The sequence below is a fragment of the Arachis ipaensis genome, chromosome B06, assembly GCF_000816755.2.
Source record: "Arachis ipaensis cultivar K30076 chromosome B06, Araip1.1, whole genome shotgun sequence".
In the NCBI taxonomy this organism is placed as follows: Eukaryota; Viridiplantae; Streptophyta; class Magnoliopsida; order Fabales; family Fabaceae; genus Arachis; species Arachis ipaensis.
In genome coordinates, this window is record NC_029790.2 from 109,864,892 (window position 1) to 109,880,088 (window position 15,197).

Below are 15,197 nucleotides of genomic sequence, written 5' to 3' on the forward strand. Positions count from 1 at the left end.
ATGTAAAAATGAAATATTTGAGAAAAAAAAAGATGGTAGTGGAGTTGAGGTTAAAAATAAAGGATGGAGTAATTTAGAAATTTTACTAAAAAATAAAAAAAAATTAGGATTTGAATATTTTTGTCATACAGGATTCATATTTAATGGATACAACATTAATTTCTTTTTTTAATAGATATTTTTGTTAACGTTTGTAAAATTTATAGGTACAAATAGTTATTTTTATTATTTATTTTTTAAAAAATAAAATATGAGTACAAATAGTTGTTTTTATTATTTGTTTTTTTTAATAAAATAGTTTAATCTTATATACATCTATATTAAGTGGAATCTTTTAAAAAGTAAAAGATAATTTAAAATAATTGGTTATTACAACTTAGTTACAATTTGATATTGAAACTAAATTCGTTGCTTGTTAGTAAGTCGATTAATCTAAAAGTTTTTAAGGAGAAGCAAGCACACAACTAATGGAGCCGAGGCAACGATTACTTAATTCATTGCTTCTTTCTCCATCAAGTTGGCGTGTGCTGTAAATAACTGGGTTCCGCAACTTGCAGCCACGTTCCTTTAACGGTGCGTGGTCACCATCATACCCTCTCCCAATTTTTTTGTGTTCTTATTAGATTTAACTACTCCGGTAAGTAACGTTTACTTAATTAACTGTCCAATAATTATTTCTTCTCATAACAAATTAACAATCATTAATATTGTTATGATCTAATTCAATCTAATCGCAGCAGATTATTGACATGTTAGGTTTAGGGATGGTAGAGGGATGTGGAATTCCATGGTTGATTTGGATTCAATTCTTAGTTTCTTTTCTTCTCCTTTTCGTTCTATTTTGCTTCACTCTAGATCACACCAATGATGAGGATGGCGGTGCCACCGCCGCACCGGCCACCGCTTCTACTTCTACCACTAGGTTCCATGTCCATGATATTCACCAGATTCAAAACGACAAGCAGGTCGCCGAGGACGATGAAACGTCCACCATCGTAGTTACCTCCAATCTACGCCATATGCAGGTTACACACCTCATCATTTTTCTTCTTCAATCTTTGTTTTTTGTTTTTTTTTTTAAATTTTATTCTTTTGTTAATTTGTTCCTTTTCTCTCCTAAACAAGCAAGAGATCCAGTACTTGGCCTCAAATAGAGAATTTTGTTTTTTAAATTGGACAATTATACTTTTACATTCCAATCAATAAAAGATTAAAAGTGACTAGTTTTGAGGAGTTTAAACATTATATATAGATTTTTAAGTCCGATTCTCATTGCCACACATGTACTAAAAAATACATATCCCTCAGAACAGAAGATGTTATGATTACAGCTGAAGAACTCTTACAGAGATTTAATCCTTAATTGGATGTTCGTCACTTTTTTAAATTTAGCATTTAAATTTAAATTAAGAATAATGTTACACATTGAAATATTTTTGTTAATCAAGTTCTACTTAATTTTATTATTTAATTTTGTTAAACTTAATTTATAAAAAAACTTGAATGCATAGTATTATTCAAAAATAAACATGAGAGTGATATCTTGAGTAAAAACCAGTGGAACTCCTTTTCTATTAAATACTAATGTTTTAATTATTCTTAAAATATTAGTGAAGATGTGTATTTCAAATTTTAATTTTAAATTTTTATTATTTTATATTTTTTATTTACGTAAAATCAAATTAGCCGATTTCATCAGTGACCTACCAGTAACCAATAAATCAGTAACTTAGACCGATTTGATCACTATTTTAATTCTGACAATTATGATCAAAACAGCTCATATTTGTTTTATTTAACTTTTATTTATTACAAAATATATTAAATAAACTAAAAATAAGAAGTTTAAGCAGTTTTTAACTAATTTTTTTTATAAGACATTTCTGTTAAAACTAAAGACCATCCCTTTTGATATTGTTGCAAATTTGCAATTCATTACTGTGGCGAAAGTGAGAATTTTGTAATGCAAAACATTGCAGCGCTCCTGGATATGGTTGTAACGAGTTTAGTTATCAAATAATGAATAGAGTTTAGTTAACATCTCTGTTATAAGACACATGATAAAGTTTACTATTAGTTAAAAATTTTAAATGTTTTTATTTAATGAAAACAAAATAACTACGTTAAAAATTTGAATTTTTTATATTTTTAATAAAAATATTTTACTAAGAGCAAATTTATTATGTATCCTAAACACACATATTAGCTAAGCCCTAATAAATATAAATTAAATGCATTGATATCTTAGCATTTAATGTTATGTAGTTTTCCTTTCCGCTTGTTGTGTGTATGACTGTATGTTATTATTATCCTACATCATGACATATCAGTTATCACTTAGCCATATATCGCATATACCCTAAACTCTTTAACTAACTCTTAAATCATAGTTAAATGCAAGGAGAAGATCATTTAAGTCCTAAGAAATCCTGTCAAACTATAGTCAACTCTAACTCACACAGATGTACATATATAATTTTTTTTTTTGGACATATAATAATTACTTGTACATATAATGTATTTTAGCAGGGCGGAGAGAACCTAGATATAAAGGATGACAGTGTATCATGTTCAAGCTTGAAAAGCGAAGAAGAAAATACAGATGACAATGAGGATTCATCATCACCTGAATTGTTTTTACACCCTTGTCAATATTTCCAGTTAGCCACAGTAGCTTTTCTCAAATGTTTCGGCCTAGATTCTACGCCTGACCCTTCTTCAACCTGTAGGCGTAGGAAAAGAAAAGAAAGTTGATAATGAAAATTATGCTCGGTTAATTCATTTATTTATGAGCCTTAATCTAAATTAAAACAAGAAAGAAAACTCCATTTCCATTCTTGCATGATTTAACAAATTAACACTGGACCACTATTGGGAAGAATAATAACGAAAAATCTAAAATATTTGGAGGATCAAATTCAATGATTAATTTTTTTATTAACTTTTATATATTTCGATAGAATGATTTTGTTTCTTCAGCTGAATTTACTCTAAATGTATCTCGAAGGATGGAATTTATACCATGTCTATGAAATTTATTCCCTATTAACACTTGAACATAAAGGAAGAACATGATCGCATTGCCATTAACACATTAGAACACAGATACTACTTTTACGGGACTTTAGTAAGATTGGATTAAGTTAATTGTATTGGAAGTTAATAAAGTGAAAAAAAGAAGGGTTATCTGAAAGTTAAAAAACAAGGTAGTGCAGGCATTGGTATAGTAATAAAAACATGATAAAACAAGATCAAGATTTTAACTTTTAAAGTACAAGTACTACCTTTCCCTGGCATTTCACAACCTTTAATTACTATTAATATCTCACAACCTAACCTAAATTTTCATGTTTGCCATTGTGGTTTCATCTTCTCAGTATTGTCATGAAGGAAAGTAAAGAGAGTCTGTGTACATGGTTGCAATAATCCTTAAAACATTTCGAGTTAAAAACATTTAGCCTTCTACCTTCAGTAGGTGCTGAGGACAGATATGCATGTTGCAAGGATGACACGCGGTGAGTGAGAAAGCAAGGGGATACTGAATTTCTGCTTTGCAGTAGATTATGGGTCCCACAAAAGCAATATTTGTCGGTTGCTTACATACCTATTTATAATTATAAGAGTTCTGCTAGGGAGTAAATGAGGTACCTATACAATGGCTACAATGGGCTGTTTGTTAGGCCCAATATGAATTAAAAATTATGATTAACCCCTTTTTACCCTAATTAACCTGAATGCCTGTTCAGTTTTATTTTAACCCCTATTTTCAATTTTTTCCTAATTCCTCTATTCTGAACGGAAGGCCACGCTACCACCCAAAATCACATTGTCGAAGCTGAACATCCCGTCCCCAGCAGTCGCCGCGTGACCTTCGAACTGCGTCCCTGCCGCACAGAACTTCAGGGGCCAACCTCCCTCGCACACGTCCTCCGTTGCTGGCAGCAATTGCTGAGCACTGTGATGGCTGAGCATCCCCATCCAAGGTGCCGCCTGACACAGAGCTTCCGCCGCGCGCCGCCGTCCTTGCTTGAAGCAACCCGTGAGCTACGTCGCGACTGAACTCCCGGCCGCTCCGTCCCCATGCGATCTGGAGCCCTAATCTCCGCCGACGCGACCTACATCAACCAACGTTTTTTGCGCTCATCGTTCTACGTCAACCGGCGGCCTGGGACCTCCTCCTGTGTGACCATTGGATGGTTCAAACCTACCATCATCGACGTTTACCGGTTAGTGGCTTGATGTCGTTTTCTGATGATTCCTATTTCTGCTGTTTCTAATGCTGTATACTGTTTATATTGCTGAGTTGTTGAATTTCTGACAGTGAAAACCTCACTTTGCTGCATGATTATTGTGTCAAAACTTGTTGATTAAAATGCAGATGGTTGCTTTTGATTTAATTTTTTCGCAGAAATAATTGCAAAAGCTTGGTTCAAATATGCCCTTTTATTTTCTCTCGCTATGTGGACCATTGTTGATATCTAGTTGACACTGTGTAGATGGTTACTTTAGCAGGTTATTGGATGGTTGTTTTCCATTGACAAGCACCTATTTGCTTAACGGGTTATTATTTTTTTTTGCAGGGATTTTGTTTTTTATTTTCTTTTCCTATTTAGAAATTAATCTTAGTTTCTGAGAATTATTCTATATTCCCTGAGGAAGTGTAATTGTATAGTTTCCCATCAAGTCGAGCTTCGTATTGCATAAGATAATAAATTGGAAAACAGATCTTAATTTACTATTTGATCATTGTTCAATATAACCTTGTTTCCGTGATTTATGAAGTGTGATTTATTTTTACTTTGCGGATATCTTGATGTGCACATGATAAATTAAAGTGTGAATATGTTGGTTAGTTTACCAAACCTTTGGATGGTCGATTTTGATGATGGTGAATGCTATTTTGATCCTAGTACACTATCAGCTTGTTTGAACTGTTTGATCGGTCTCTTGTTTTTGTAAGTAAGACAATGCATACATGATGCTAATTATATTAACCGTGTATTTAGTTTGGAAAAGTTCAAGTTAGATGTTTATTTTTACACATACGACTGACTTTACTTTTATTGTGACCATATCAACAAGATAAGTTGAAGACATATGAATCTACAAAAGTCACCGGTTCGCTATGCCTTTTTGTTGTTTTTTCTTCAAGTGGCTATCTTCTGTTTCAATAGGTCATGGAAGTGTGGATCAAATCCTTTCAATTCTCTAATCACTAATCTTCCAATAAAGGTTGCTTTTTACATTAAAAATTACTATTCTTGCCAAAAAACTGCTGATCTATATTCTCGAATTTTAATGACGTATATATCTTGCTAGTTTGATGTATGATTTATTAAATACTCAAAAGAACAATGTTATATGAGTAGTAAATATGATTAGTTTTTGTCTATATTTGGATGGTTGATTTTCATATATGGGAAGTTTAATATGTCGGTATTTTGTGTGACTATTGTGATGTTTGAGGGTTGTCTTGTATTTTAGTAAGAAACTATGTACATGGTGCGTAGACCGTAATCCGAACTCGGATATGCATACCTAGATCGATGTGGAACATATGGTTAATTCAATAAATATCTGGATGGTTGAATTGCACTGATTACTTTGCTATTTAGGTGTGCCATATTTTTGCTTTGTGTGAATTTGATTTACCTGCTGGATTGTTATGTTTATAATTGGCCGAGGCGGACTCTCAGACCACTGGTAGCACGAATCCCCACACTTTCATACTATTGTACCAGCAAGTGCATTGGGTCGTCCAAGTAATACCTGAGCGAGTCAGGATCGATCCCACGAGGATTGTGGTTTGAAGCAAGCTATGGTTATCTTACAGGTCTTAGTCAGGCAGATCAGAAGGTTGTTGGATATGGAATTGTATTAGGATTAAAAGCAGTAATAGGAATAAAGCAAAGGAGGTAGAAAATACTTATAGGAATAGGGTTAAGGATTGGAGTTGCTTTATCTTTCTGAATTAACTCTGGTACTACTGTCTTCTCTACTTGTGAATGATCTTCTTCTATGGCAGGCTGTATGTGATCAACGCCATGGGCCATGGTCATTGATCTCCTCTGCTACAGATTGAACACCATTGGCCGTGGTCATCCAATCTGACGAAAGGTGAAGCGCTAGCAAGTCATTCTCCTAGCGATCCTACTCAAAACGCCAGAGACAAGGTCGAATCTTCCGGATCAGAGAATACTGCTTCTTGGGATTCTAGCCTATAACACAAAGACCCTAATCTCCTCGGAAATCGGCTGAACTGGTGTCTCGAGAAGTCCCCAACGAAGTCGTGGATTAACCGTCTGAGAGATGTATAAATATAGCTGTTGGCTTGTGCTTTCCAGTCACGTATTCACACGAACCCAAGTAGACGCGGGTGTTTGTCAGGAATGTTCATCTTAATATGATGAACAGAGCTGATTGTTCGATCATCCTATTCACCATGTTGAAGAGCAGATATACATCTTAGAAGTAAATCAAACACAGATCGAAAAAGAAATAGTAATACTTTTATTAATTTATAAGGCTCAGCAAGGCTCCTCCCCTCAATCTAGGAGGTTTAGAAACTCATATTGAAAGTAAAATACAAAGAAAAACAAAAATAGGGCTGAATAATGTGTGTGGTGTCTGATGATTATATAAAATACACTTTAAATACTAAACAGATGACTAGTAAGGGTAAAACAGTCTATTTAGTGCTAAAATCCACTTCTGGAGCCCACTTTCTGAGTCTTTGGGCTGAGCTTTGATGAGATCCACGTGCTATAAGGCTGCTAGGGTGTGAAACGCTGACTAGGGGGTCCTCTTTGGGCATTTGGACACCAGGCTCTGCTCTTGGGCGCTAGACGCTAGGAAGGGGGCAGGAAGCTGGCGTTGCACGCCAGTTTTGGGCCTTCTAATCCGAAGAAAAGTATGAACTATTATATATTGATAGAAAGCTCTGAAAGTTCGATTTCCATAGCCGTTGAAAGCACTCCATTTGGACTTTTGTAGCTCATGAAAAGCTCTTTCGAGTGCAGGTAGGTCAGATCCGGACAGTATTTGCAATGCTTTCTCTGTCTCTGAATCAGACTTCTGCTCCAGCTCCTCAATTTCAGCCAGAAAATACCTGAAATTGTACAAAAATACAAAAACTCATAGTAGAATCCAAAAATGTGAATTTAACACTAAAACCTATGAAAACTTAATAAAAACTAAATAAAACACAATAAAAACTATATGAAAATGATGCCAAAAATTGTATAAGATATCCGCTCATCACAACACCAAACTTAAACTGTTGCTTGTCCCCAAGCAACTAAAAACACAGTAGGATAAAAAAAATTAAGATACAAATAAATTTCTAAGTTTCCAATGAAGCTTAGTTACAATTAGATGAGCGGGACTTAGTAGTTTTTTGCTTCTGAATAGTTTTGGCATCTCACTATCCATTGAAACGTAGAATGGTTGGCATATTTAGGAACTTAGAATCCAGATGATATTATTGATTCTCTTAGTTAAGTTCTTTTTTATTCTTGAACACAACTTTTAGTGTCTTGGCCGTGACCCTAAGCACTTTGTTTTCTAGTATTACCACTGGATACATAAATGCCACAAACACTTTAACTGGGTGAACCTTTTTGCTAGATCCCCAGATAGAGGTGTCCATAGTTCTTAAGCACACTCTTTTTGTTTTGGACCACGACTTTAACTGCTCAGTCTCAAGCTTTTCACTTGACACCTTCACGCCACAAGCACATGATTAGGGACAGCTTGGTTGAGCCGCTTAGGCCGGGATTTTATTCCTTTGAGCCCTCCTATCCATTAATGCTCAAAGTCTTGGGTCCTTTTACCCTTGCCTTTTGGTTTAAAGGGTTATTGGCTTTTTTCAATCTGCCCTCCTTTTCTTGCATTTTTTGGGCAGTAATGGATTTTTCTGTTTTTTTTTCTTTTCGCCATTTTTTCTTTTTTTTCGCATGCATATAATTTTTTTTCTTTTGCAACATGCTTTTTCTTTTTCTTTTTGATGCTTTTTCTTGCTTCAAGAATCAATTTTTGGATTTTTCAGATTATCAATAATACTTTTCCTTTTTTCTTATTCTTTCAAGAGCCAACCTTCTAGAATTCCAACTTCAAATATGCACTGTTTAATCATACATTCAGAAAACAAAAGCAATGCCACTACATCAACATAATTAAACTATTCTTATTTTAAACTTGAAATTCATGCATCTCTCAGTTCTTTTCAAAAAAAATTCTTTTAAGCAAGGTGAGAGATATATGGAACATTTTACATCTTTAAGGCATAAATGCAAATGATCTTGCAACAAGAACAAGAGAACAGATAAAACATAATGGGAAACAGAAAAATACAACAGGAAAGGAGATAAAGAGAATAAATCCACCTTTAATGGTGGTGGCTAGTGCTCCTCCTTGAGGATCCAATATGATGCTTGATCTCTTCAATGTCACTCCTTTGTCTTTGTTGAGGTGGCTACACAAGCTCATGTACATGCTTTCTAGTTTGCTCTATCCTCTTTTGTGGGGGAAATGCCTTTCTCTTCCTCTTCCTTGAGGTTTCACCATTCTTTGGTGCCATACTTAGGAGTGGTAGAAGTCAAAAAACAAAGCTTTTGCAACACCAAACCTAAGAGTTTTGCTTATCCTTGAGCAAATGGGGAAGAGTATGGTAGAAAAAGGTGGGGTAGGTGGAGCTTCTGCGGGATCTACTAGTCCTGAGTGGTTAGGAATTCTAGATTCCCTGCTCTCTTGCACTGGCATTTGAACGCCCAGGGGCTGCTCCCTGGCTGGCGTCCAACGCCAGCAATGCTGCCCATTAGGGGTGTTGAACGCCCAGCAGGGATACCCTGGCTGGCGTTCAACTTTAACACTCCATCCAAAATGTTCTGTTTTCACTACTGTGAATTCTGTCTCTGTTCTAACTGCTGCATATGATCATGACCCTAAAAGAAAAACAAAACAAAATAAAAGGAAATAAATAAATAATTAAGGCCGGGTTGCCTCCCAACAAGTGCTTCTTTAATGTCATTAGCTTGACGGACAACTCCTTTCAAGGAGGAAGATAGTCATAGAGGAATAAGTCCATACTCCTTACTGGGAGCTTCCTTCATGTGCTCTCATGGAATAGCGTAATACGCTCAAGAGACAGGATTTTGTTCACTGCCTGAGGCAGGGTTGGGCTTGCAGCAGTATGCTGGTGTCCCTTTTTGTCACTTCCCTCTTCCATGGTAAATACCATGATGAGATAAGTGAATACCACCATCTTCCATGGTGAAAATCCCTCAGTAGGGATATTTTTATTGTTCCAACCCCTAGGTATCTTCCTTTTGGGGTCTTCCTCCTTTGTGGATAGTGTACATCCCACACCACACTTATGTTTGGTCTTAGGAGGGATTGAATTAGTTCCATCCAAGGGAGGAGGCTTGGATGCTAAATCCTTTATGCAAGTGCCTCCCTTGTCAGGGGGTAATGGAGGGTCAAGAACCTTGAATACCATCCAGTCCTTATGCAAGGTAATCCTTGTTTCCTCTTGGATTCCCAGCTTCTCCATTACTATATTTGACCCTAGGTCACACAGAGCCTTCTCAAATGTCATGGTGCCTATGGTGCAAGGAATCAGAAAGCGTAGAACCTTCTCAAAGGTCATGGTGCCTATGGTACAAGGAATTAGGAAGCGTCCAGGATCTGGAAACTTCTGAGGTAGCTTCTGCTATACCAAAGCATTGGGTTCTTTGGAAAGCAATGGAGGTTCTTCCTCCAAAGGCTTTGTACCAAACAGTTTGGCATTCAGCTTCATAAGAGCTCCTAGGTACCGAGCAACTTGCTCTTCCCTAGTGTCTTCATCCTCATCCGAAGATGAGTGTCCATCAGAACTCATGCACTGTAGAGGTGCATGCAAAGGAACCTCTATGGTCTCTATATGAGCCTTGGCTTCCTTTGGTTCTTGGGTAGGGGTTTCTTGAGTGGGTATTGAGCACTCCGAAGGTGTGCTTTTACTGGCGTTCAACGCCAGCTCTGTTAGCTTATTGGGTGTTGAACGCCCATGCTGTGCACCCTTACTGGCGTTAAACGCCAGTCCCTTTAGCATTTTGGGAATTGAACGCCCAGCAAGGGTATCCTTGCTGGCGTTCAATGCCAGCTTCCCTGGATGGTTGGGCGTTGAACGCCCAGCCAGTGCTCCCTGGCTGGTGTTCAACGCCAGCTCTGCTACCAGGATGGGCGTTGAATGCCCAGTGAGGGGTTCCTCACTGGCGTTCAGAGCTAGGCTCACTGCCATTACGCCCAGTGGGGGCTTCCTCACTGGCGTTCAATGCCTTCCCAGTCTCTCCAGACTCGGCCTCTGCCTCAGTGGAAGGTATCAGATTTAAACTTAAGCCAAAATCATATAGGGCTTTGTCAAAAATGATCTTTCCAGTAGTTGTTAGGATCTGAAAGCTCCCTAGATCTGGTATCTTCCTAGGCAGCTCATTCTAAATTAGGATACTGTACTTTTCAGTAAGTGCCTCTATTCCATCTCCCCTTAGGTCCTTCTTTTCAAAAAGAATACCTTTTAGATAGGCTGTGTAGAGATTCTTCTTTTCCAATACCTCCGTAGAAGAGATATTGACTTGCAGCTCCTTAAGGGCTATTGGGAAATGAGCCAACTGCTCATCTGCCAGTTCTTTCTACACACCTAGGAAGGGTAGCTTTTGAGGCTCTTTTACCTCTGCAAAGGGATGCTCTGTGGTAATCACAGGCTCCTCTTGCACACCCAGAGAAGATTCAACTCGAGGTTCCTTCTCCTCTGTAGGGGCATGCTCAATGGCATTCTCAGGATCCTTCTGGTCCGTGATTGCCTTAAGTCCCTCAATAGCATGCTCCTGAGGTCTGGACTCCTCGGTACTAATGAGGGCCAGACACTCTTCTCTTGGATTCACTTCTGTGGCTCTGAGAAGAGTGTTAGGGTGTCTCTGCAGTTTGTAAGGAAGGTTCCTCTGAACGAATGCGTTGCACTCCTTAGTAAGAGCTACTGTCTCTACTTTCCTCCAATCCTTCTTATGACTCAAAATGTCCTTCATGAACTTAGCATAAGAAGGCATCTGTTCAAGAGCCTCTGCAAAAGAGATCTTCATCTCTAATGTTCTGAGATACTCCGCAAAACGGACAAATTGTTTATCCCTTTTCTCTTGACAGAGTTTTTGAGGAAATCACATCTTAGCCTTATACTCATCAACCTTGGTTGATGGAGGCCGAATGCCATGTGTGCTGGAATGGGGGTTAATAGCTTTCTTGGGAGGGTTGTTATCAGTGAGTGGCTGACCTCCTTTGCTTGGGCGTTTAACTCCCATGCTGCTAACCCCTTGGGTGTTTGAACGCCCAATCTCTGCTCTTTCCTGGCGTTCAACATGAAGAGGGATACCTCTCTGGGTGTTTGAACGCCCAGAGTCATCTTGTGCAGAGACCTGGTTATCCTCAATGGGCTTTTCGTTCTTATTGTGCTGAGGTTGGGTGCTTAAGGTTTTTTCACTCCTTAGTTGAATAGCCTGACATTCATCTGTTATCTGCTTAGATAACTGCTGTCTTGTTTGACTTAACTGGGCTTCTATATTTCTGTTAGAAGCCTGAGTTTCTCACAAAGCCTCTTGCAGTTCCCGTAGTTGCTGGGCAAGGGCTTGCAATTGCTGAGTCAATGGGCCATCCTATTCTGGAGAGTTAGGTTCAGTAGATACTGCCTTAACCTCTCCTTTTATAGAGGCCTCAGGAGATGAGTACATATGCTGATTAGTGGCAATTGTTTCAATAAGCTCTTGAGGCTCTCCAATGGTCTTTCTCATGTATATGGAACCACCTGCAGAGTGGTCCAAAGACATTCTAGCCATGTCTGAAAGTCCATAATAGAAGATGTCCAATTGTACCCATTCTAAAAATATTTCAGTGGGACATTTCTTTAGCATCCTCTTATACCTTCCCCAGGCATCATAAAGAGATTCACTATCTCCTTGTTTGAAGCCTTGGATGTCCACTCTCAACTGGGTCATCTTCCTTGGAGGAAAGTAAAGATTTAAAAACTTGTCCACTAACTGTGTCCAAGTTTTCAAACTAGATCTGGGCTGGTTATCCAACTACCTCTTTGCTTGATCTTATACAGCAAAAGAAAAGAGCAATAATCTGTAGACATCTTTGTCTACTCCCTCATGGTGTACAATGTCAGCAATTTTTAAGAAATCTGCTAAGAATTTTGTAGACTCTTCCTGTGGAAGTCCAGAAAACTGGCAGTTTTGCTGCACTATAGTAATGAGTTGAGGGTTTAGCTCAAAGCTACTTGCTCTGATTTGAGGTATGCAAATACTTCTTCCATAGAAGTCAGCATTGGGATTTGTATAAGATCCCAGAGTTCTTCTGAACCCTTCATTCCCATTTGGGTTCATAGTGAAGAAAGGTAGAAGAGGAGGAAGAAGAGATAGGAATAGAAGAAGAAAGAGAAGTAGAAGAGATGAATAAGAATTAAAATATTTTTGTTTTTATTTTATTTATTTATTTAAACCAAAATTAAAAAATAATTTAATTAAAAAGAAATTAAAATTTAATTACTAAATTTCAAAAATAGAAGAGAGAGAGAAGAAGTTAGTTACGAAGTTTTGAAAAAGAAGACAGAGAAGATATGTAATTAATTATGAAAAGATTTGAAATAAAATAAGATAAGAATTGAAATTAGAATTTGAAATTTGAAAATTAAATTTTAATTTTGAAATTTGTATTTTAAATTTTGAAATTTGAATTTTTAAATTTTGAAAAAGAATTGAATTTTGAAAATTGAGATTTGAAATTTAAATTTTGGATTTTAAAAATTGAATTTTGAAATTTAAATTTTGAATTTTGAATTTTGAAAGTTGAGATTTTAAATTTGAAATAAGATAAGATAAGATTTTGAATAAGATATGATTTTTTAATTTTTTGAATTTTAAAATTAAGATAAGATAAGATAAAAAAAAATTTAAAATTAAAATCTGAATTTTTTTTGTAAAATTTTCGAAAAATAATAAAAAAATAAGAAATGATATTTTTTTTTATGTTTGAATTAATGAGGAGAGAGAAAAATCAGTAAAAGACACATGACTTAAAATTTTTAGATCTAATGCTCCTTATTTTCAAAAATTTTGGAGGGAACACAAAGGAACACCAAACTTAAAAATTTTAAGATCAAAACATAAAGAAGACACAAGAATATTTTGAAGACTGACAAGAATCCCAAAGAACAAGACTCAAAAACTCAAAGAACACAAGAACATACAAAGAACACCAAACTTGAAATTTTTGAAAAACCAAAACATAAATTTTCAAAAAATATAAAGAAAAACACAAAATGACACCAAACTTAAAGATTTGGCACAAGATTTGACCAAAGAAAAATTATTTTTGAAAAGTTTTTGAAAGAAAGATACCAAAAAATCAAAAATTGCTGTAAAAAAAATAAAAACAAAGACTCAAAGAACACAAAAATTTAACTAAGAACAAAATAAGAGACTCAAACACCAAACTTAAAAATTAAAACAAGCTTCAAACAAAAAGACACTAATTTTGAAATATTTTTAGAAAATGGACTAAAAAATTTAGAAAATTACCTGTGACACAAGCAACAAGACTCAGATCAAGAACAAAAATTAAACAAAGAAAATAAAAAATAATTTTAAAAAGCTTTTTTATTTTTTCAAAAAAAATAGAGAAGAAGAAAATAAAAATAAAATACTCAAATAAAATAAAAATTCAATTAAAAATGATCAAGAAATAAATTACCTGATCTAGGGAGCAAGACAATCCCTGACAACGGCGCCAAAAACTTGGTAACACGAATCCCCACACTTTTGTACTATTGTACCAGCAAGTGCACTGGGTCGTCCAAGTAATACTTGAGCGAGTCAAGGTCGATCCCACGAGGATTGTTGGATATGGAATTGTATTAGGATTAAAAGCAGTAATAGGAATAAAGCAAAAGAGGTAGAAAATACTGATAGGAATAGGGTTAAGGATTGGAGTTGCTTTGTCTTTCTGAATTAACTCTGGTACTACTGTCTTCTCTGCTTGTGAATGATCTTCTTCTATGGCAGGCTGTATGTGATCAACGCCATGGGCCATGGTCATTGATCTCCTCTGCTACAGATTGAACGCCATTGGCCGTGGTCATCCAATCTGACAAAGGGTGAACCGCTAGCAAGTCATTCTTCTGGCGACCCTACTCAAAATGTCACAGATAAGGTCGAATCTTCCGAATTAGAGAATGCTGCTTCTTGGGATTCTAGCTTATACCACGGAGACCCTAATATCCCCGGAAATTGGCTGAACTGGTGTCTCAAGAAGTCCCCAATAAAGTCGTGGATTAACCGTCTGAGAGATGTATAAACATAGCTGTTGGCTCGTGCTTTCCAGTCACATATTCACACGAACCCAAGTAGACGCGGGTGTTTGTCAGGCACGTTCATCTTAATATGATGAACAGAACTGATTGTTCGATCATCCTATTTATCATGTTGAAGAGCGAATATACATCTTAGAAGTAAATCAAACACGGATCGAAGAAGAAATAGTAATACTTTTATTAATTTATAGGGCTCAACAGGGCTCCTCCCCTCAACCTATGAGGTTTAGAAACTCATACTAAAAGTAAAATACAAAGGAAAACGAAAATAGGGCTGAATTGTAAAACCCAGTTAATTAATGACTAATTAACCCATAAATGAGAATTTATTCTAGAAAGCCAAAAAGGTTATTTTTATGGCTTAATATGATAGAGGATATTGAAACGAGAATTTTGATACCAATTTTATAGAAGTCGGCCCAAGATTGGACCAAACGGGCCAAACCGGGCCAACCGGACCTATATTGGGTCCTTGACCCAACCAAACTAAACCTAAAACCCTAAAAACAGCACTCTCTCTCCTCTCTAAATACTCGAGCACGGTGAAAAAAGAAATGGAAAGGGGAAGAACACTCTTCCAAAGTTCTACCCTTGTTTGATCTTCAAACTACCATAACTTTTGATCCGAAGCTCCGATTGCCGCACCGTTTGTGGCTACGCGTTCACTGCGACGAGCTCTACAAAACTCATTACTTTGTTTTTGAGCTAACCCACGATTTTGGTCCAGTTTTCTCAGCCTTAAATTCGAATTTTTGGGTGAAAAGTGTTGAGATTTTGGGCTCTTTGATGTTGTAGGATCCAACTA

The 15,197-nt window shown here is 36.5% G+C and overlaps 1 protein-coding gene across 5 annotated transcripts; it reads left to right on the plus strand.

Moving 5' to 3' along the window:
* On the plus strand, nt 388-2,786 carry LOC107648360. 5 transcript variants are annotated; one of them, XM_016352257.2, is made up of 3 exons: nt 388-637; nt 741-1,025; nt 2,527-2,786. In XM_016352257.2, exons 2-3 carry the CDS (start codon nt 750-752, stop codon nt 2,752-2,754), a joined length of 504 nt encoding a protein of 167 aa, XP_016207743.1. In that variant the 5' UTR covers nt 388-637; nt 741-749; the 3' UTR covers nt 2,755-2,786. The 5 variants fall into 5 exon arrangements, 3 of the variants coding, with proteins under 3 accessions (XP_016207743.1, XP_016207744.1, XP_020960430.1); XM_016352258.2 differs by having other exon boundaries at nt 2,530-2,786; XM_021104771.1 differs by having other exon boundaries at nt 757-1,025.